Raw genomic sequence first — 24,221 nt, 5'->3', positions numbered from 1 at the left:
CATCCCAAGGAGACAACAACTAGAGGGCTGGACATTGCATGCTTGAACAGGAGGCTCAACAATGAGCCCCCAAGAGATGAGAAAGAGCAGGGAAGACTTACAGGAAAGCGTGGCTAAGAGTAGCACTAGATGAGACAAGGCATGTGTGTTGGGATGGAAGGAGCACCATCACCAGAGAAATTCTGGCTATGTCAGTATCTTCGCATCGGGTTAACCCTCCCAATTCTGTGCTGCTCAGACACGGTGCCTGGCCCACAGCAGGCTGAGAGATGCCCATCAATAGGGGTGGCAAGGAGGCTAAGGAGCCAGGCTTGGCACAGAAATAGCTGAAGCAGCAGTGTCTACTTGCTAGATATGCTGTGCCCAGTTGAGGATTGGCAGATGATCTTGCTCTGCAGTGCCAGAGGGTACATGTGGGCCGTTCTGCTGGTGAAATGCTTTGAGAGTCGATGTACAATGAACAGAATTACTGAAGGGCAGGGGAGTCTCTCAGACTTCATTGTGGAAACCTTCCCCCAACCCTGCCCTCTCAACACACACCTCTGCATGAGGTCCAAAATAATGACTCATCACTTCCTTGAGCAAACTAGTTCATTGCTCCATGAGGTCAAAGGTACTCTTTGGAGTTTTCTGACTCCATGAACCAAATCTGCTCTCTCCTACCTCCTTGCAAAGAGCCTCACAGAGTGTGGAGACCAGGAGGCAGTGGTGACCACAGAGGAGTGTATTGGGGGGTGGGGGGTGTTGGAAGAGAGCCATTTTTTGCCATAGGAATAGTAGAAATGAATCCTTAAGCAAAGCTGCTGGAAGGAGACCAGCAAGTTCTTGGCCATTTCCTTCCCAAGGTGGCAGCCAGTTTGGTACAAGAGAAAGAGGAACTCACTTCGGGGTCTACCTCTGGCATTTGCTGCCTGTGTGATGTTGGACAAGTCACTTCCAAACCTGCTACTCTCATGTCCTTTCAATAAGTACACCAAATCAAGCTTTCTGAGGCGATTTTTAATAAATCTGAAAAACAAAACTGCCACTGGGACAAATTAATGTAATGGGAAGGGCAGGGGAGGCCCAATACAAATATAAGTGTCTCAAAGCAATCCAGTGAATCTGTTCCAAAAGAGACGTCTTCATCATTGGGGCAACAAGAAGGAAAAGCCTGTCCCTTTAAAATGAGCCCTGCAGCACACTCTGGCTCAGTCACCCCCAAGTATGCCCTGAGGAATACTCCAGAAAACATAAAACAGTGGAAGTCATGCTGCTCTTGTCAAATTAAGGTCCTCTCCCCTGGAGGATTCTAAGGATCAACTCATTCCAAGGCAGCTACAGTGAACTTTTGCGCAAGTCCTTTTCACGTGGTTCCAGGGGAGGCCGTGAAGCTCAGGCCTGAGGCCTCCCTGGCCCTCCACACCATGGGGTGTCCTGAGAGCACTTGGTGGACTGACCTGGGCTACTGATACGGAGTTGTGAAGGCCCATCCCTGTCCTTCTTTCTTCAAAAGGCCATTGTTGGCTCCATTCTAAGCCACGCCAGCCCCTTGCCACCTCCAGGCCCACTCAGCTGTCTCACAGGAGTCAGAGGAGGGGTCTGCTTGAGAAGATGGGGGCTGGTGGCTCTGGGAACACCATTCCAAGTGGTTGTTCACTGCTGACCCAGGAGGGGCTGCAGTATCTACAAAAGCAAACGTTTAGAGTTCTAGGTGGATGGAAGGCTCGCTGTTTCCAAACAATGCGAGTAGTATACACACATGTGCACACGCGTGCGCACACACACACACACAGAGCACGCACTCACACAAGCAGCACACACACACACACACACACACACACACACACACACACACGCACACAAATAGCAGCAGGAGAATCTATCCTCTTGTCGGTGGGGCAGGGGCAGGGGTGGGCCTGGGGCGGGCGGGCAGAAGGGAGGCCTCAGAACTCTTCATGGACGTTCCGGGCATAGTCCATTAACTTGCTCCCTGTGAAGTATTCCCCATACTTCAGAATCTCCTCTATCTCCAGGTGGTGATTCTGGTTCTCATCAGCCACTGCGATCATCTGCTTGGCCTCATTGAGAGCATTATACTCATTCATAGGGTCCATGTACTCCTACAAACAATAGATAACCTGTGAGAAGGTCCTGGGGAGAACCTTTGCTAGAGCTCCCCAATGCACCAACCCCAGAGCAGCCCAATTCCCCCAGGCTGGGTGCCTTTACTTGGACTAAATGCTTTTTGACTCCCATATGGCCCATCTACATTCAGCCTTTTCCTAGTCTCCCAAGTAGAATAACAGGAAATGAGAAAAGTCTCTTTTCCTGGCTAAGTGCTTCTTCTGAGCTGGGCCTGGGCCTGGCCCTGAGCCTCCTACTCTCATCCACAGAGCTGCCAACGGTTGCTAGCCAGGGGCAGTCATCTGGGGATCCAATGTGAACCCACACAGGAAGCCCTGACACAGAAGGACAGTTTGGCCACTGGGAACTTGAAGCTTTACATGGCTAAATGAAACAAGCAGGGCCCAAAAGGCCACATCGCCCACATGGCTAAGGTCCCTGGCCTTCTCCTATTTCCCTGCCCCTGTGTCTTGAAGCATAGGTTTCTTCTCACCCGACTCCCCAACAGGAACACAGGCAGCTGACATTCCCGAGAGTCTAGACCAGACCCTATTGCACCAAAGAAGGGGGATGCCCTCTGTCACTGGCAATGACCCAACTGATGCTGTTGGGTCTGAGGATTATACTTAGTAATCTGGGGGCCCTGACAGGGATGTCTCCTTTATTGTTCTGCTTCTCTCTCAAAGCCCCGTAAAGTAGGTACTTCATATTCACAAAGAACCACGACAACCAAAAAAAAAGGTCACAAAAGGCTTTGGTAAGCTGATTTCTTGGCCAAAACATTAAAAAATGGTCCAGACTGGGCCCAGAGCTCAAGGAGCTGGAACTGCCTCTAATGTGACCTTTCAGATAAAGGGTTGGGAAGGAGAAATACACCTGCTCTAAGAAAAAGGAGGCCAATGACCCAGTGCTCCAGACCGGGAGGACACCAGCTGCAGGGAGAGCTCTCCTTGCCTCCACAGAGGAGGCTGCTCCTTCAGATGTGGCAGGTGGGGAGCCTGGAGCCCCTCCTCCAAGGGAGTGGAAACAGGATGTGGGGCTGCATCCTCAGAAGCTCAGCCTAGCCCTCCCCCCTTATCCTTCAGAGGGAATCACTGAAATGCCTTGACCAGAAGGAAAAAACCAAAAACTGAAAAACTCCCAATAGGACCATTTTTATTTCCATGGGAAACCGAGGCTCCAAGACAACAGTCCACCCCCTACTCAAAGCACTTCTGAGTCTGATCTATGCCTTCACTTATCGCCAGCAGGATGCTGTTCATTCCCCTGGTCACCAAGGAAACTGGGCCAACATGGTTCTTCAGGAAGTTATCCACAGCTCATGGGGGACACTCTTCCTCCATGGTCAATATATCTCTCCGATCTACCTCCTATGACTGCCAAAACGAAATTTCCTAAAACATAAGTCTAGCCATATAGCTCTAAAAACTGCAATGGCTCCCTTTTACTCAAATTCAAACTTCTGTTTGCCAAATGAGCCTCCTGGCTGTGTTTCCCAAATAGCTCCATCTGCTTTTTCCTGTCTCCATGCCTTTGCCCAGGCTGTACCTCATGCCTAGAATGTCTTCTCCCCTCTCCTCTGCCTCTTGGTCTCCTTCAGAGTTTACCTCAGGTACCACCTCATGAAACTTACCCTGACCCACCTGAATTGCTAGGGTCATCCTCCTGCCCACCCCAAATTACTTCATGTTTGTTTTGTATCAGTCTTGTCCCCCTGACAGAATGGAAACCTATACACTTAAAAGATGCACTGATATGCACTAGGCCTGGCTGTGCCAAACATGGCTACTGCCCTGAACCTCTGAAACCTGTTATCCCCTCCTACCTCCATCTTCTGGCCCTTCCCTTTGCCCAGGTATTCTGAAATACCAACTGAGCAGGGCCCATAGTTCTGGGTGCAGCTGAGCCTGCTTGACTAGCTAGGGGGAGGAGGGGGTGTTTCTAAACTGATCACTCTGATCTCAGTGCTCATTAGCCAGGCAATGCCTAGGGGATAAGGGATCTATCCATCACTGTAAACAGGCAGGCTGAAGGGTAAAGGCCAGAAAGAGGGCCTGATGCCCAGAGGCCCAAACATCCAGAAAAAAGGCGTTAATACTGGAGCTTCTGGTGGGAACCAAGAGAAGAAGCTAACAGCTCTGAAACCCTAAAGAAACTGCAGACCCTCTCTCTCTTCCTCATCCATCTCGGGAAATGCCAACTTCTCCTTTGTGGCCAGGGAAGTCTTCCTTACAGCTGAAACCCCCAAGTCTGATCCCCTTCCAAACACAATGAGCAGCTTAGCCCCACCAATCCTCGTTAATAAAGCTTAATTAAGCACTTTTCCACCCAGGGCACAGGAGTTGGAAACTTGGCTTCACATACATACACTCCATGGCTGTTAGGCATTTCTTCAAGAAGAGAACCAAAGATTTTAGAGCCAGAAGAGACCTTGATAGAGTTTAATGCTCCTCTGTGCCTTGACTTCCTCACCTGTAAAATTGCTCTATGAAATGTCAGAGGAAGGCAGTCGGACTACATAATTGGATTAGGAATGGACAAGACCTTCCCTGGAATGGCAGTTTACTGTTACAGAGCATGCAATGCATCATGCAGTGGTAAAAAGGGGAGCTGATAAACAGATTCAAAGGGCTTTCTGGGAGAGCCTCATGCCAGCTAGCATCTCCCCTCCACAACTGCTCCCAGGCATAGAGGCAGCAATGCTGAGAGCCAGGAGACAATGCTCATGGCAAAGGGTATTGAGTAAGTATGTTACACTGGTGAGAGGTGGAGGCAGCCCCTGAAGGTGACAGCAGGGCGCCTGGCCCAAGGCCTACTCTCTACACTTTTAGTCAAAGTCCTTGTTCTGGTCCTAAAGGCCCATCATGTTCAGCGTGAGAGCTAAGCCTACCAAAAAATGCTGAATGAAATTGGCAGCCATTCACTTTTCTAAAGAACAACAACAGGTTTTAGGGAAGAATGACAGGAATTTAAAAGAAATAAAAATTATGGAGATACTAAAGATTGACCTGAATCATGGCTTCTCCAAGGAAGGCTACAAACAACAGATGTGAGCTAGCCATCAAGGTGCAGCACAAGCAAAGACAATGGCCTCAGCAGGGCCCACTCCCTGCCCATCTCACCTCTAGCTCTTCCATGGTGACAATCCCATCATGGTTGGCATCAATGACTTCTTCAAATTCCTTTTTCCTGTCTTTCACCCAGTCGTCATCAATGTCCTGGGCCTGCTGGTCTTCAACTGTGCCCACTGGCAGGGAAATGAACTCAGACAAAACAAGCTTCTTATCACCATCCTGGTCTGGAAATGAGGTTGGAAGAGATAAAGCATGTAAACAACTGTAGGATTTAAATTAATGCCCAATACTCCAAAGTGTTATATTTTATCAAGTTTATTCATAATCACTAAAAGTAAAGGAATAAAAAGGTAATTATATAACAAAATAAGACCGCATGACCAAGCTCCTTGCCTGTTTAAAAGCCCCGCTCCACCAAAGCCACATCAGGAAGAGAAGAGAACGAGAGGCGGGGCTACGCCAAATTTATATCCTCCCTAAGTCAGCACATAAAGTGAGGAGAGTGGGGTGCTGGGAATTGTAGTTTTTAGGGTAATAGATTCTAATTACACACAATGGATGCAAGAGACCTGCAGCTAGCTGACCATTCACTACAGCAGAGTTTAAGTTTGTCAAAACATTTTAGCTCAGACTTTGTTTTTTTTCCTGGAACAAGTTAGAAAACAAATTTAGTTTCTCTTACTAAAATATATTAAGTATCTTTAGGAGGTGTTGCTGAACTAACAGTCACCAGTAACAGACATCCTTAGATCTCTATGGAAGGAACAAGGTGAGAAAGCAAAGGCCTCCCACACCAGTCACTGGCTCCTCATTCTCTGCACTGCAGAGGGCACCAGCCCTACCCCATACCAATGTTCTACTTAGGATGTGAGTTCTTTGAGTACGTCCTGTCCCCTGCCAGGCCCACCCCAAGTAAGCTCTTGCTATTTCCCCCATCTCCAGACAACTCAGATCACAGGAGTTGAAAGAGACTCCAAAGGCCATCGAGTCACAATTTATGATGGAGAGCCTGAAACCAGAGAAGGAAAGTGAAGCCCAGAGATAGAGAGTGCCAGACTTGGAGTCGAGAGGACCTGGATTCAAATTTACCTTCACACATTTCCTAGTTGGGTGGTTCTGGGCAAGTCACTCAACTCCATTTGCCTGGCCCTTGCCCTTCTGTCTTAGAATTGAAACTAAGACAAAGTATTTTTAAAAGGATTAAATAAGCCATCTACATTAACAGCTTTAATTCCATTAGAGAAAAGAACAATTTTAGTTCCATGAAAGAAAGGAAAGCCACCTCTATTTTTAGATAGAAAAGAGTTTCTCCATATATTCATTCATGACCATCTAAAAAGCACAAGGCAGAAGGAATGAGATGACATTTGGCAGGGTCATGGGTGTGTCAGTGGTGGGAAAACCCAAGAAATTACAAAAAACTGGAAGTCACACCCCCTGTCACACACAGTAGCACACATCATTATATATCTATATATGCATATACAGTGTATATAATATAATACACACATAATAATACTTGTTTCCCAATAAGAAATCACAAATGAGAGCAACTTGGTAGCTCAATGGACTGAAAGCCAGTCCTAGAGTTGGGGGGTCCTGGATTCAAATGTGGCCTCAGACATTTCATAGCTGTGTGACCCTGGGCAAGTCACTTAACCCCCATTGCCTTACGCCTTACCACTTCTTCTGTCTTGGAGCCAATACATAGTATTGATTCTAAGATAGAAGGTATCAGGTTTAAAAAAGAAGAAGTAGTAGAATAATGGAGACAGAAAGGGAGAGTTCTGAAAAGATTTCTAAATAGCTGCCCAGGAAGGGAAAATACCTCAAACACCTCTGAATTTTCCAGACCAGTTTTACATAGTGGTATTAAAATGTTCAGGGGAAAAAAAGGTCATATAATTGGGTGGGCTCAGCTTTTATGGGTTAGCAATGAAAAATAAAATAAAATAAACAGAATTGGAAAGAGCATAGAAAAACCAAAAACTGCTCGAGAAAACTTATTTATAAGGTGTAAGACTAAGGCATGGGAGAAGAGAAAACCTACAGTCAGTTTCCCCTTGAGAGTGAATTCAATTATCAACTTTTTTTTTTCCTAACATAAACCACAGGGGCAGCTAGGTAGCACAGTACCAGGCCTGGAAACAGCACATGCTGGGTTCAAATTTGGCCTCACACTTCCTTGCTATGTGACCCTGAGCAAGTCACTTAACCCCAATTGCCTAAACCTTGACACTCTTCTGTCTTAAAATTGATACTCAAAGAGAAGATATGGGTTAAAAACAATTAAAGTAAAATTTAAAAAATAAAGTAAATCACAAAATTTACATTGTTAAACAATTCTAATGCAGGTAAAAAAATTATTTTTTTATAACAGTGAAACTTTGCTACAAAGAATACTAAAATAATAAAATCTGAGAGTTAAAAAATTTGTTTTACAGAGAGATCACCTGGTAAGAGAGACTGTCTTCTGTTCCTTAAATACTTCTGGTACTTTATAAAACCTCCTATCCTATTGCTGGGTAGCTCTCTCAGAGCATACCGAAGTCTGTCTTTCTACACCTCTGACTCATGAGCAATACAAATCAACTAAGTCCAATTGAATAGGAAAAATTCAGAGATCAGAGAAACACACAGATGAATTGCCACTCTGTGCAGACATCAGAACCAAGAAGACAAGAGTCAATAACAAAATGAAAACCACCCTGAAAGGTATTGTGGAAAGACTAAGCTTGGTCCAAAAGACAGATAATAAAAACCATTTGCAGCTGTGTGACCCTGGGCAAGTCACTTGACCCCCATTGCCTAGCCCTTACCACTCTTCTGCCTTGGAGCCAATATACAGTATTGACTCCAAGACGGAAGGTAAGGGTTTTTAAAAGAAATAAAAAATAAAAAATAAAAAATGAAAACCATTTGCCTCCTCCCTGTAACCTGGGGACAACAGGAAAGTAGCCTTTACTGTCAGCCCAGACAGTCACACCACTGATTTTTGCTTGATTGTTTTTCTTTATTACAAAGGAAGCACCAAAGGCAAATAGAGAGGCTGGACTGTGATGTAAAAACAAGATCTATTACCAAGAAAACCAACAAAATAAACCTACTAAACCCTTCACAAGAGTTCTGTTCTCACCAAACCTCTTCTAGACTAACACACTCTAAGCCCTTCCAAACAATCTTTTTTTTTTTTTAAATTAAAGCCTTTACTTTCTGTCTTACTATCAGTTCTAAGACAGAAGGGCAAGGGCTAGACGATGGGGGTTAAGTGACTTGTCACTTAACTAGGAAGTGTCTGAGGTCACAGGTGAATCCAGGACCTCTTGATTCCAGGCCTGGCTCTTGATCCACTGAGCCATCAAGTTTCTCTAAGTCTCCAATCAATCTTCACCCGCCAGGTTCAGTCTCTTCTCTCCCTGAGGATTACCATGGCTGACTAGGGGCTGACGTCACCCCTGATCTGAGCAGGGTGAAGGACTGACAAGACAGAAGAAACACCTACCCAAGTCCCGGACGATTTCTTTGACCATAAATCTCAGCATGCCCCTGCTGTGTTCTGGATGAAGAAAGGACAGGAACTCCTCTTCATTTAGCAGTAGATCGGGTGGAGGATTATCAGCCTGATACCATCGATCCTTGAGGTTATCAAGAACTTCCATGGCTGAAAAAGGAAATCACCTCATTAGTGCAGATGATCATGGATGCCACACATATGATACCCCAGTTTCCTATAGGCTGGAGGGGTATGTTTCTGGGGAGTTTAAATATATTTTAAGAAGAAAATATAATCAAATCAGATTTTTTTAAAAATCAGCCTAACAATTGCAATCTAATCTCCTATGACACAGCAGTTTATATGACATAAAAATGGAAGTCCAAAAAAACCCCATAAGACATCACTTATCACTCTATAGCAAAAATGAATAATGAAAACAGGGATCAAGTGATAACATTTGTATAACCCAGTGAAATTGTCAGCTTTGGGAGGGGAGAGGGAATGAAAATGAATCATGGAAACATGGAAAAATATTTTTAAAATGAAAATCAAATTAAAACTGGAAGTGCTGTCATCTCCTACAAAGATATCCTTGAAAGCACAAAATAAAGCAATCTATCAAAATAAAGCATGTGATAACCTGAAATGGGATGAGTTATAACTCGTATTATTATAAAACTAGGGAAATGGGTCAAAAATGAGGGTCTTGTGAAAGAAAGCTGAATCCTGAAAGAGCTGAGGTTGGGTCTCCAAGGTGATCATGAATGAAGACACCTCTGCTGGTGTAAGGATAATTTTAGGGTTGTGACCTAATCTAAATTAATTTTGGTCGCCAGGGAATATCCCAAATAAAATACCCAAGGCAGTTTGGAAATTTATGGTGGTTTAATTAATATAGAGGGAAGGAATTAAGGAGAAGAGAGAGGGAAAGAGTTTAGGATTTCTCTCTCCTGGCCTGTGCCAGGGGAAGTTCAAAGTCCTCCGCCACGTGGTCTCTGCAGATTAGTGGTTTCCTAAGAGGATAGTGTTTGGAAGGTAAAGGAGAAAGAATCAGCCTAAACTCCAAGAGAGCTCAGTAAAGATGCCCCACCTGAACTAGGCTACTCAGCTTCCTCCAGCATGGTATCAAGGAAAATTCACTGCTAAACCCGGACAAACCAGTCCTCATGCCAAGATGCCGAAACTCTAAGCATGCTGCCGCCAGCCACCTCTCCACTGCCCCAAAGAGGCCAGAGAGAGGAAGTGATGTGAAATATATAGACGGTTTTTACATCACTTTCCTGTGTCTCACATGTACCAATGGTAGCTTAAGCTTGACTTAGGACAGCCCAGGGGGGTCTGTCAGTTGTTTCTGATTTGTCATTTGCTAACACACGTCTGTCATGGGCCATCCGCCTAAATACTTAATCCTTAAGTATGGGTATAGACATTTCTGTTTTGGTTAGAGTAAGGAGGGTGGAGTAATCTAAAGTTCACACTGGACATAAGCTCTCCTCTAGGTGCATGTCTCTGCCCTGATCTCTACTCATCACCAGGACATCCAGCTTTCAGACATGGAGAAAGGACTATTTAATTTTTGTCTTTGTCTTTATCACTTAGAACAATGCCTGGCATGCAGAAGGTACTTTAGAAAAGCTGCCTGATCTGATTTGAACACAAGTGATGTGAAAGAAGGAAGGAATTTCTTCCCTACAATTCTTTCACATGACCACAGAGCAACAGATGGCACTCATGAGCTACTGGAAAGCTCAAGGATGCTATTGGGAGCACTCATATGTAGATGGCCCTTCTAAGAGCAGCTATTGACAGACCATTCAGGACTAGACAAGACTAACTTCGGGCCTCAGTCCCATGCACTTTGGCCTAAAAAAGGTCAGAAGCTAGCACTCACCTCCTGACAACATGAGAGGGCTGGAGACCACAACGTGGCTGTGTCAGATAAGAATGACTGCCTTCCAAGTGTCAGTACTCTCAGTGCAAAGACTTCCCTCTACAACTCAGTAAGGAAAGTAATATGATTGCTTTCGTATCTGGAGAAATACAACACCTGCCTGTATCTCCTCAAGACAATGCCTACTTTATTTTCAAGTTTCTCCTGCTTCCTACCCTACCATTAGTCAGTTCAAGTAAAAAAAACATTAATTAAGCTCCTGATGGCAAGGTCCCAATTACAATGGTGGCTGCTACTGGACAGTCTGGGTCCTCAACCAGAACTTTGGGGCTTAGCATGACCTAGGGCCTAGTCCAGTAGTTCTCCAAGTGTGGGCTAAGGATCCTCAAGGCTCCCTGAGTTCTTTTTAGGGGGTTCAAGAGGTCAAATCCATTTTCATAATATACTAAGACATTATTTGCCTATTGAAATACCTCCCTTATCAAATTACACCTCTATATGAGGCTGAATTATCTTCCTATATGTCAACCAAAACAACATATCACAAAAAAATGAATGGAAACAGAAAGGAGAATCCAGCTGACTTCAACTTAAAGCAGATACTTAAAAGATTTGCAAAAAAATATATTAAAGAGATTTACAAAAATATGTAAGAATGCCATTCTCACTAAAATCTTCAATTATTATAATAATTATTTAAAACCCTTACTTTCTGTCTTAGTAACAACTCTAAGACAGAAAGGCAAGGGCTAGCTAGGAAAAAAGTGACGAGCCCAGGGTCATTCAGTTAGGGAAGAGTCTAAGGCCAGATTTGAAGCTCTAGGCCTGGTGCACTATCCTGTGTGTCATATAGCTGCCCATAGGGTCTTTAATTATTTTTGAGAGTATAAAGGGGTCCTGAAATAAAAATGTTTACAAATTATTGGTCTAGTTCACTGCTGTCAACTATTAGAAGATGAAAGATGGCACTGTTAGAAAGACAGGCTTTGGAGACCACCCAAAACAAACCCCAGAGGTTGGTACAATGCTTTCCAAGCTAGGTATTTGCCAACCATCTAAGCCTCTGAAAGTCCACTGGTGACCACAGGAAATAAAAATGCCTTAATGACGTGCAATGGAACAACATACAACTCATTGCTACAGTAACCCTAAACCTGACAGTTACTGAGATTGTCTTGGGGACTGGAGCTGAACAGAAATATCAATGACTCTTCAGATGCACCTGCCTAAGACACTGGACACTGATGTGGTGACAGTCAGTTACTCTTTGGGGATGCTGGACTACTTCATGATTTTACTATAGGTTGCTCAAGATAAAGAGAAGTCTAGTGTAGCCTCCAGGTAATAGATTTCAAATCCTGGAAAACAGCCATCATGGCCTCTGACTTTGTCTCCCTCAGGCTAAATATATCATCTATTTCTTTTAACTGATCCCCTCTAGTACAGACTCAAGGCTCTTCACCATCCTGGCTGCCCCTCTCTGGGCACTCTCCAGTTTACAAATGTCCTTTCTAAACTACCCCTTCTGCCCATAACAGAGCATGATCCTATAGATGAGGTCTGGCAAAGTCTCAGCAAAGGGAGGCGGGCACTTCTCAGAGTGGCCCAAAATCACTGTGCTTTTGTTGCTGCCACCTCTGTAAATCTTGAAATCTCTCAGACTTGTGAATGTTAAAAAATTTCCACATCGAGGAATCCTCCATTGGAACAAATTCCCTACTGGAAAACATTCCCCATTTTGATGTGAGAACTCACCAGGATCAGAAATGGGAGGACCTCTACTCCACCCGTACTTAAGACTGCTTTAGAGGAGAAAACTCCTTGCTAAACAATGAAAGTACTTGGATCCATGCTTATGATGAGGTAGGGAGTTCTTTGAGCCAGGCCTGTTTTTTTAGAATTGATACAATGGGATGCTAGGTACCTAAAAAGGTCGGGCAGATTTTCTCTTGATGGGATTAGTCGACTCAGCTGTGTTTTCTCTGGTTCAGACTTACTGAGGGGATTAGTCAACACAGCAGTGTTAGATTCTCTGGTTCAGACTTCCTGAGGGGATTAGTCGACTTAGCTGGAATTCAGATGGGCTGTCTTTTAGAAAACATCTACAGTGATTAGTAGATGGAAGAACTTAGGGGAGGTGACATAGGAAAAAAACCCCTATATAAGAAAAGGAATCTCTTGAGCAAGGATCCTTGGATCCTTGGAGATAGATCCTTTTGGAGGAGGCTCTTTGAAGATCTCTTGAGAAGAAGTCCCTTGGGAGGCTGACTCTGGCTGGAACTCCCTCTGGGGAGACTCTGTTCCCCAGACATCCTTGCTTAAGACAAATCTTGTGGTGAGTGATAACTGACTGGTTTCTCTCTTAAGGCTTAGGCCTGGGTTGGCCAGGCTTGCCCTGGGCCGACCTATTCTTTTCTCATTAATTCCTTTTCTCTCTCCTCCTTTTCTTTAATTCCTCATTGTATTATTAATTAAATTCTCTATAAAACCCAGTTGACTTGGGCATATTCATAATTTGGGAATATATTCCCTGGTGACCACCTTATATTTGATTTAAAAACCAAGACACTGTAGTGAAACATATTTTCAGCGGTCAAATTTACTCACCCTCTCTTATATCTATCACAATTTACAGTCTTCCACCATTTTAACTCACTACAGTTTACAACATCAACTATTTTAACTCTTACAGTTTGTCTCCAACTATTTTAAATGTTACACCTCACATTTTTTTGTTCAATGTTTTCCATGTGCCAGGTACTATTATGTAGCATACCAGGCATGTTAGCATCTGGAAAGTATGATTAATATATTGATATTGTATTACCAGACACATGGTCAGACCTCTTGATGTTCATTGTATGGAAAGAGACAGGCCAAAGCACTAGCAGAGGACGGGCAAATTCATGAGCTAGGCCTTGACAGCCATGCTGCCTCTGCTCAGAGTACATTCATTTGCAAAGCACAGATTGGATTAATCTCCACCTCTTTGATCTCGTCATTGTCAATTCAACCAATGTTAAAACCTATGTCATGTTATGTATTCGTGGATCTCCTCCCAATCCACATTCCTAAAACCTTCAATAAAGGCTGGGGAACAAGTGCAAACTTCTCTCTCTTCCTTCTTGTCTCTTACTCTTACTCTCTCTCTTCCCCTCCTCTCCTCTTCCCCTCTTGATTCACTGTATCTCTTTCCTAGCAATTCGGTCGCCTCCAGTGCCTCCTACTAATGCTCAGACTGTCTTGTCTATAGGAAGCACCAAGGAGTTGTGGCTCCCCCCTTTTTCTAGCAACACTGTCGCCCCCAAAGCAGACTCTCTTGTCTAGGAATATCAAGGAGTTGGTACTCCCCACCTATTCTCTTATTCCTCTGATTTCCTCAGAGTTCATGTTACTCCCCATGTGTTTCTACTTCTGCCTTTGAGTCATTATTATTCTCCCATTTCCTTAGCCTCCTCTCTCCACCTCAGGTGGAGATAAATAATATAGGACTCCCGTAGGGGGTCGCCATATATACTAAGTGATGGGAATTCAAATACAAACAGTCAGTAGTGGAGCCTAGAGAGGGATGAAGACATGGCTGGCCTGGGCTCTTTCCTGAAAAGGAACCATCTAATTAGAGGAAGGGGCTACAGGAACAGAGTGAATGGTAGTGAACAGAGTGAACATACTTCAGTGTGAGAAGACCACGGTTGGTAGGGATAACTTCCAAAGGGTGGGAGGCTGCTCTGGCATGGTAGTGGAAGTCCAGAGATTCCCCATGCTTTGAGGCCACTCAAATGCCTTGAGCTTTTTCACGCTTGCATTTCTGGTCTATTTATTTAATGTAAGTAGAGGACTTTATGCTTATTCCTATTAAATTTCATCTCTAGGTTGGCCCCACCCTCCTGAGCGTATTGGGGGGAGGGGCAGTTTCTCCTTCCCAACAAGGCAAAGACACCAATAATTCTGTGTTCTTGTTTGAGCAGTTCGCTCAGGACCAGCTCCCTTAGGGGCTAACATTAGTGTCCCTGTTGACACTACAGCCCCTTCCTCTGATTATGGAAACAGATTGTTTCTTTTGTCTTGAGTGGAAACTGTGCTACCAACACTGAGTCATATGTAACCAAAAACTTGACAAAGAAACTGAAGGCTGATTCTTTTCTTAGTCTGTTACTCTCGTGTGCAAAGGGCCAGACTACGAGAATTTCCACTAAAAGTACATTATAGAATGTTATTTCTAGCTTTATTATGAACAGAAAATCAGATAGCGATGAAAATTATGAAAACGAGACCTGGAGTTCAATGTACAGTATCTGAGGCGCAGCTGGAGGGCTAAGCCAAGCCCCATAGCTCAAAGGGCTCTCTTCCCCAGATCCCCCTTTCTCCATCCCCTCATTGGACCCATCCTATGTGACTATACACTTGTCCCTGCATTCTACTTCATCTTTCTCAGTGAAGGATCAGGCAATGGGGCATAGTGAATACAGTGTTAGATGTGGTGTCAGGAAGTTCCAAGTTCAAGGCCTATCTCAGGCCTTTTTAGCTAGGGGAGCTATGAGTAAATCACATCCTATCTTGAAGCTTCAGGGTCCTCGCCTGTAAGGTGGGGTCCACACCACCAACAGGACCTCTGGTATAGGACTATTGGGAGTCTCAATGACTCAAGTGAGAAAACGGAGGCAAAGTTCTTTTTATCCTCTCCCTAGCCCCAGTGCTGGGCACAGTGCCTTGTATATAAATGAGTGCTTGATAAACACAGAAGTGAATTAAATAAATTAGTGTGGTCTACTCAGTGTTCCTATAAAGGAAAATTATACACGTGGTCCTAAGAATAAGGGAAAATACCTGTAAAGTAGAGAAGTCTAAGTTATATTTGCATTTGAATAGCTTTTTGATGAATCAGGGGGAAAAAACAACCCATTTTTAAATGACTAATCCCCACAGAGATCAAAGGAACACTGAATTTGAATTGGAAGGGCCCTCAGGGGCCACCAAATCCAAGTAGTGCCAGTGTAAGAATCCCTTCTACAAAATTCTTCCATCTCTCCAGTGTGGGGTCTAAGGCAGTCTATTCTACCTGGGCACAGCTCTGTGCGGGACCAATTCACCCTATCTGGAACTTGTACTGATTGCTCCCATGTCTGCTCCTGAAGTCAGTCTAAATCTTCTTCTAAAGACCAAAGGGTCTCATGCCTATCCATTCTGTTCATCCTACCTCCTTTCCCCCCCAATACATCTCTTTTCCAATCTAAACGTCTCTAATTCCTCCAAGGGTTCCCCATATGATATGGATTCCATAGCTGATTCACCATCTTGCTGGTCACCCTCTCCTCTGGTCACTCTTCAGTCTATCAAGGTCCTTCTTCAACACTGGTGCCCAAAATGAACATATCCATGTGGTCTGAGTGGGGTAGAAGGCAGCAGGGCTGGCTCTCTCCTAGTCCTTTTAAGGCAGGCATATGTCCCATTTACTCTTCTCGCTGCCAGGTCACACTGTGACTCACACTGAATCCATTAAAACCCCCAGAATTTTTCCACATACACCACTGTCTAGACGTGCCCCCTCCCCACTGTTGTGTGACACTATCTTCTACTTCATATTTGTTCCTATTAAATTTCACTCTGAGATTCAATCCCTTAATCTAGACCACTGAGATCTTTGGGGACTATCTCACTGACGTTAGTTATCCTTCCCAGCTTTGGGTCTTCTTTGAATTGAAGAAATATACCATCCATGCTTTCTCTGTTAATGATTTCATTTCTAAATGGCCCAGAGTCCAGGGTAGATTCCCATGATACCCCATTAGAGATTTCCCCATAAGATGACACAGATCTGTTCATGATTCCTTTGAGGGTTTGGTGAACTTATACCTACTTCAGCTCTATCATCATCTAGCCCATACTGCTCTAGCTTGTCTATACAGAGAACATGAAAGACTTTGCCAAATAGTTTACTGAAATCTGGACAGACTTTCCATCACGTTGCCCTACCAGCTTAAGTAAGTCTGGCCAAAAAAGGAAATCACAGGTTAGTCCTGCAAGACCTCTTTCTTAAGGAAGCCATATTCATTCTTCATGATCACTGCTTTTCTTTAAAAACATTTACAAATTAAGACATATCAGACTATGTCCAGTTTTCCTAGATTCCTCCATCAAGAACTATGAGATGAAGAAGACCCTTGCTTACCCTCAAAGTTTCTATCATTTCTACTTCCACAGCAAGTTGCTCCTTATCTGTCAGCATCAGGACCAAAATAGCAAGGGCCCTGGATAATTCTACTATCTTTTGCTATGATAACGTATGCCAAACATCTTGCACAGCTTCAAATATAATGTAAATGTCAGGCCATAGTCAAGCAGCTACTATTATGACAAGTCCATATTTATCAACTGCTAGGCTTCTGCCAGAAAGAGTGCCAGGAGACGTATCCCAACATTATTCTATCCTGTCTCCCTGCCAGATTTGTGAGTTTTTCAAATTCATCATCAATATACTCCTTCTGACTTGGTAGCCTATAGTATATTACCAAGATCGGATCACTTCACTTTCTGCCCCCATTGATCAGCAATCAAATGTTCTTTACCAGCTAGAGTCCCTTGACTTCTCCAAAAAGTTCATCCTAATAGACAACCCTTATTATCTACTTCCCTGTTCTAATTATGCAATTCCTCATGAACTACAGATGTGCCTTTCCATAGCTGTATTCACAACTTGTCTCCTAATGTAAATCCCTCCAAGACAGCTTGCTTCTTACTCATACTTTGTACATTTATGTATAAAAATGATCCCCACACAATCACCAGGAGCAAATGATGGCAGTGGGGTTTAAAGTATTTGAGAGGTTCCCTAATCTGTCTTAGATACAGAACACATTCAGAAGAGATTGTTGGACATAAGACAGAATTATTCATCATGAAAATGATAACCCTAGACCACCAAAGATTAGAGTCTCCTTAGAGAGTTTCAGAAAAAGAATAAAAAGCCATCTGTTTTAAATACTTTGGACATATATCTGACAAAAGGTAGGGAGGGGGATCAGATAATTTACTGAGCGAAGCTCTAGCTTTATTATTCTTTAACTTGTAGACTCTAAGTGAAGGCATACCAAGCTCGAACAGTCTTCTCAGTAATGTGTCTAGAATTCAATTCCTCTGCTCATTCTTAGCTATTATGCCCCAGTCCTGAACATCTGGAAGTTAGTTACCCCCTTGGTCACACACATCTGGAAGTTAGTTACTCCCTTGCCCCATACATCTACAACTTAGTTATTGCCCACCCCACACCAGCCCTGCACATATGGCAGTTACTTATCCCCATCTCAGTCCTGCATATCTTCAAATAAGTTACCTCCCTGGCCTTGTACATCTGGAAGTTAGTTATACCTCCCCCAGATCCTGCACATTTGCAAATTAGTTACCCCCTGGGTTGTATACATCTGGCAGTTAGTTATCCACCCTAGCCTATCCATCTGCAAGTTAGTTACTCCCGTGGGCCTGTACATTTGGCAGTTAGTTACTCCCCTGGTCTCACACATTTGGAAATTAGTTGCCCACCCTGGCCCTGCACATATGGCAGTTAGTCCCCTTACCTGCCCCAGCCCAGCACATCTGGCAAGTAAATACCCCAACCCTGGGCTAGCACACCTGGTAGTTAGTAAACTGCCCTTGGCCTCACATGTCTGGCAGCTAATTATTCCCCTGGCCCTACACATCAAACCCTTTTAAGGTCAAAGCAAACACTCCACCAGGACTGTCCCTATAGGCCTTCCAGCCTCCATTTTGATGGTCTACTGCAAAGGGAACCCAAAAAGGAAGCAGTGTGGCCCAAAAAAAGCTTCCAGACCATCTGGTACTGGACACCACACTCTCAGAGACTTACTTTCTTCATCAATTTTCAGCTCCTCATTGTTTCTTATCTTTTCTGCAACCTCTTTTTCATTGTGGCCTTTGCTTGCCAGAAACTTCACTTTATATTCATCCCAAGACACATGGCCTAAAAGAACACATCAAACATGTCAGAATATGGACAGTAAACCATTCTGCTAAAACATCTGTTAAAACTTGAATATTAAAGTCATGTATAAGAAACAGGAAAAATCCCAACTAGGCCTCTCCCACCCTCACTGGGGCCATAGGCCCCATATCTTACCAAGACCTCAGAATATTTTTTCTTGAGCCCGATTTTACTTCTGTGTGATATGGTAGAGAGAAGCAGATGAATCAAGAAATGCCCAAGGAAACCCTGCCCATTGGATTCTACTTTTCATAGAGGTTCAGCCAGCTCAGAGCACCCCCTCTACAAGCACATCTTGTAAATAGAAGAGACCACAAAAGACAAATGAGATCATTTGCAGTTTATAAAATTTTTAAATTTTTGTACTGACAAAATCAATGCAACCAGAATGAGAAGAAACTGTCAGACCATAAGCTGAAAGACCATTTCTAATTAAAATCTGATACCCAAGACTGATAAGAAAACTATCATAAATGTATGACTAACAGATAAGATGAAAAAGATATGAATACTTTTAAAAAATAACCAAATCATTAATTAAAAAATTAAAAATGAAATCACTCTGCCCAACAAATTGGCAACAATCACAAAAGAAGGGAACAGCTAAAGTGGAAGGGCTAGAGGAAGACAAACACCAAAATTCCAGAATTTCCATTTTTTGAAATCTGAAATCATGAAAGTTCACAAACTTTTCATAGTCTCAGACCCAATGAGGTCAATATAAGAGAGGATCTAAACTGAGTTATAGGAGAGAAAAAACAGAAAGAAGAAATTCAGAGAAAGAGGGGAGGCCTGCCTGGCCAAGAAAGAGGAAGAGCTGAATGTGCACAACTGCTATGATAAAATAAAGGGAAATAACATTAAACTCTATCTCACTTCAGATTCAGTGTAATAGCCAAATCTGAGTTACTGGCAATGGCAAAATCCTTCCTTCCTCTCCATGGCAGGTGGAGAATAGAATAAAAGATCTGCCAACACTGTCCAAAAGAGATGAGGTTGATTAGTTTTGCTGAACTGTTTTTCTTTTTTATAAGGGAGGATCTGACACACGAAGAAGTTTACTAATAAGTAATTATGGGGGAAGCTAGGAGGTCTTAGCAGGCCTAGAGATGGAAGGTCCTGGGTTCGAATCTAAATACAGACACTTCCTAGTTGATTGATCCTGGACAAGTTACTTACCCTCTAATCCCTAGTTCTCTTCTGCCTTGGAACTGATATGCAGTACTAATTCTAAGATGAAAGGTGAGGGTTTTAAAGAAAAAAAAATAGTAAAATGAATGAAATTTTAAAAAACTTTCTGCATCCAAAAAAATAAACGCCTCTGAGGGACAAATATTTAAATGACACAATAAGCCAAAGCTCCCCTCCCCAGCACCAGTAACTTATTGGTCAAAGGATATAAACAAATGGTCTCAAAAGAACTGTAGCAAAATGATAAATAACCCACAGGAAGGATTGTTTCAGTCACTTTAGAGGAGAAATGCTCATCTTTCACCATGAGTTCAGCAGACTGCCAAAAACAACAAGATGGGAAAACCCATATATTTCAGGAACTTTAAAAAGGCAGGCAGCACATACCACTGCTAGGTTTATACCCCAAAGAGATAATAAGGAAAAAGACTTGTACTAACTGTGGTATCTATTGATGATGGAATACTATTGTGCTCAAAGGAATAATGAACTAGAAGAATTCCATGTGAACTGGAAGAACCTCCAGAAAATGATGCAGAACAAAAGGAGCAGAACCAGGAGAACCTCATACACAGAAACTGATACACTGTGGCACAATCAAATGTAATGGACTTCTCTGCTAGCAGCAATGCAATGATCCAGGATAATTCTGAAGGATTTATGAGAAAGATGCTATCCATATCCAAAGGAAGAACTGTGGGAGCGGAAACACAGAAGAGAAATGACTGTTTGATGGGGATATGATTGGGGATGGAGACTCTAAATGATCACCCTAGTGCAAATATCAATAATATGGAAATAGGTCTTGATTGATGACACATGTAAAACCCAGTGGAATTGCTCATTGGCTATAGGAGGAGGGGTGGGAGGAGGAGAGGGAAAGAACATAAATAAACTTAAAAAATTAAAAATTAATAAAAATGTTAAAAAGGCAGGCAGCACACTAAGCTACCAGGAGTTGCAATGTGAATGGGTCCAATCATTTTGGAAAATAATTAAGCATTATGCTTAAAAAAGGTAACTGCAATGCTCCTAATCTCTGACCAAGATGAGCCATGGCTTTCTCCCCACAAAGATGCCAAAGACAGAAAGAAAGCTTCCTGCCCCCCACATACTCAAACATTCCCAGAAGCATTTTTTGTGGTAGAACACCTAGCAGCAATCTGATGAAGAATCAACTGAACAAACTGTGGTTTCTGAGTGTAATGTTATTATTGCCTAGTAAGAAACCATGAATGTGAACAGTCCAGAAGCATGGGAAGATTTCTGTGAACTCTGCTGCAGTCAGAAGAACCTGGGAAACCAGGTACACGATGACCGCAACAGTATCAATAGAAATATCACTACCAAGAAGACAGAAACTGAATGCTGGGAAATAAGGGCCAAGTTTGTCCCCACAGAATTGATGTAAGGAGACACACCTTGACCTCTCTGCAAAGGTGAGGCCTGAGGTGGGTTTGAGGCACTTTAGAAAATGTCCTATTTGTTCTCTCTTTATTCTTTGGTAAAAAGGATGGCTTTCTTGGTGGGGGGGAGGTGGATAGAGATATTTCAAGAAATATAGGTGATATAAAACAAAAAGATAAATAAAATTTATTTGAAAAAATAACAAGATGTTTTCAGCTGTTAGCTTGTGTCCTTTACTTATCATTTTCTTCTGGCCTCATCTTTCTTTGGGTTTTGTTGCCATTTTAAAAACATTACTTGGGTCAGTTTTTATATTAAGAATCCTTCATTTTAAAAGAAGGTCCAGAGAAACCTTTGCAATAGAACCTGTCAGATGTACTTTTAAAATGTTTACTATAGAGGGCAGCTGGGTGGCTCAGTGGATTGAGAGTCAGGTCCAGAGACAAGAGGTCATGGATTCAAATCTGGCCTCAGACACTTCCGAGCTGTGTGACCCTGGGCAAGTCACTTCACCCCCATTGCCTAGCCCTGACCACTCTTCTGCCTTAGAACCAATACACAGTATTGATTCTAAGATGGAAGGTAAGGGTTTAAGAAAAAGAAAAATGTTTACTATAAATGGTGCCAAGCAACATAAGGGCATTTCCCAGTTCATATTTTCAGATCAATTATATTCAGACTTTCTAATATGAAAAGAAACTTACTTAGAGACTCCAGAGAGAGTTCTTAAATTTATTAATCACTAAGGATTCAAGCATCATGCTAGTTCTCCTTACAAGACTAAACTTGTCAAGTCTGGGGCTTCAAATAACCAAGACCAAGTTCTACCCTCAGTTTGACCATCATCACACTGGCAGGAGACAAGTAGATTAGCCTGGTCTACTTCATGGCCACCTTCAGAGTCCAGGGCACTGTGGCAAGTAAGGGAAAAGGAAGGACCCACAGGATGGCTCTAGACCAAGCCAAGGGCCTTGGGTCAGCAGGAGTGGCCACCTTCCTGGGGCTCAAGGCCATATTTATTATGCATTCCTGTAGCTCACTAACTCTCTTTCCTAGGCTAACAAGTTTCTAGGAAGCAACTTTTTGAAATACACCAATATTTGGGGGAATGGTTCTTTTTGTCATGTTTTTGCTTTAAAATGTGAAGTTTGTCTTAGGAAGACCTTTGTGGTCTTGCCAAAAGCAGGGGGGTATTTTAAACATGAGTCTGGGGCCCAGGGGCTGAATTAGTAGTATGTTCCTACCGTCACCATCAGGATCAACTGCTCTAAAATGCATCTTGCTTTCCTTGACAGCTTCCTGGAAGTGCTCCTCTGTCTTTTCCATGATCCATCGCTGCATCTCTTTGGCACTAATCCTTTTGTCATTATTAACGTCCACCCTGCAAAAATGCACGAGAGTCAATGCCCCTCTTTTCATAGGTGAGGAAACTAAGGCCCATAGAAAGGAAGAGATCTGTGGCAGGTCCCATTGGAAGCAGAAGGTCCAATCCCACTACCAAATGGGCTTTGGTCTAAGCCAGGAAACCAAACAGCTTCCTTCCTCTTGAGCAGAAATGACTAGTAAAATATTCATAGCCACATTCTTTATGGTGGCAAAAAATTGGAAAATGAAGGGTTGTCCCTCAATTGGGGAATGGCTGACCAAATTGTGGTATATAATGGGGATGAAATACTATTGTGTTGTAAGGAATGATGATCTGGAGAATTTCTATATGAACTGGGAGAACCTCAATGAACTGATGCAGAGTGAAGTGAACAGAACCAGGAGAACATTGTACACAGAAAGTGAAACATTGTGGAACTATCCAATGTAATAGACTTTGCTTCTAGTAGCAATGCAACAAGCCAGGACACTCCTGAAGGACTTATGGGAAAAAATGCTATCCACATTGAGAGAAAGAACTGTGGGAGGAGAAATGCAAAAGAAAAACATATGACATCACTTATTGCATGTATAGATGGGTATGTGATTTGGGGTTTAGGCTTTAAAAGCTTGCTCTATAGCAAAAATGAATAATATGGAAATAGGTATCAAGTGATAACATTTGCACAACCCAGTTCTGGGAAGGGGGAAGGAAGAGAGGAGGAAAAGAAAAGGAATCATGTAAACATGGAAAAATATAAAAAAAAAAAGACTATTGAAAGTCCCTCTGCTACCGCCTGTTTCCTTGCCTGCCTTTTACTCCTTTTGCCCTTTCCCTTAAATCCTAAAGATAACTGGGTGATGATGATGATGATGATGGCAGCTAGCAATAATACTATGGGGTAGACTTTTCTCTACCTAAGGTCCCTTAGGCTAGGGGCTGGTGATGCTGCTCTACCCACACTCGGGTAAAGGAGACAGAGAAGTAAGGCAAATGAAGGTTAAGGGCCCTTTAAGACTTAGACCCACTAGAGAAATGCCCAGTGCTATTAGTATCATAGTTAGCTGAGAACAGTGGGATTGTAACTTCTAGAGCCTTGCCCCTTATCCTGGCACACTAAGGGCTTTATCTATCCCCACCTTCCATTACTCCCAAGCCGAGCTGACTCCATCCACAACAAACATATCTTTCATAATCATACCTGGGTCCTCACTGCAGCAATGCAAATCCGTCCTTTTACAATTCTCTAATTCATTCACCCTCCAAGTCCCCATGGTGGCTTTTCCAAAACCTTGGCATCCCATCTTAAGCCTCCTATGCACCGCAACCCCACCACTTCCTTGCCCCATTCTCTCAGCTGAAGACCTGCCTTATACTTTTGGGGGAAAAAAATTGGGGCATTTTCTTGTTATCCTCATCTCATTTCATCTCTCAGATACCTTCCCCAACTACCTTCTCCTTCATGCCTATCTCACATGAAAAGGGTGGCCCTTTCCTTGCAAATCCTTCTGTAGCTCCTTTGATCCCATTTCATCTTGTCTCAGCAGCATGTGGCTGCTCCACTAATACTTAATCTCTCCCTACCTATTGGTGGCTTTTCTGCTGCCTACCATATGGTACTTTCTCTATAATTTATATAGTCCTAGAGAGCTCCCAGTGGCTTTGAACAATGAGAGATAAGTGACTTGCCTAGG

At 43.1% G+C, this 24,221-nt stretch overlaps 1 protein-coding gene across 4 annotated transcripts in view; it reads right to left on the bottom strand.

Moving 5' to 3' along the window:
- Positions 1-980: 980 nt before the first annotated feature.
- The window catches only part of SDF4 (stromal cell derived factor 4), a 45,791-nt gene continuing 22,550 nt past the window's right edge, over positions 981-24,221 (bottom strand). For all 4 annotated transcript variants that reach the window (XM_007492052.3, XM_007492051.3, XM_056796048.1 and 1 more), the window contains 5 exons: positions 22,406-22,542; positions 18,429-18,542; positions 8,683-8,841; positions 5,229-5,404; positions 981-2,102 (listed from right to left, as the gene is read on the bottom strand). In XM_007492052.3, the coding sequence (XP_007492114.2) occupies positions 1,926-2,102; positions 5,229-5,404; positions 8,683-8,841; positions 18,429-18,542; positions 22,406-22,542 (763 nt within the window). In that variant the 3' untranslated portion in view covers positions 981-1,925. The remainder of the gene's footprint in view (positions 2,103-5,228; positions 5,405-8,682; positions 8,842-18,428; positions 18,543-22,405; positions 22,543-24,221) is intronic.

This window comes from Monodelphis domestica, chromosome 4 (genome assembly GCF_027887165.1).
Source record: "Monodelphis domestica isolate mMonDom1 chromosome 4, mMonDom1.pri, whole genome shotgun sequence".
Lineage (NCBI taxonomy): Eukaryota > Metazoa > Chordata > Mammalia > Didelphimorphia > Didelphidae > Monodelphis > Monodelphis domestica.
Note: the sequence above shows the minus strand (reverse complement) of the source record. Positions and strands in the feature narration are given on the sequence as shown.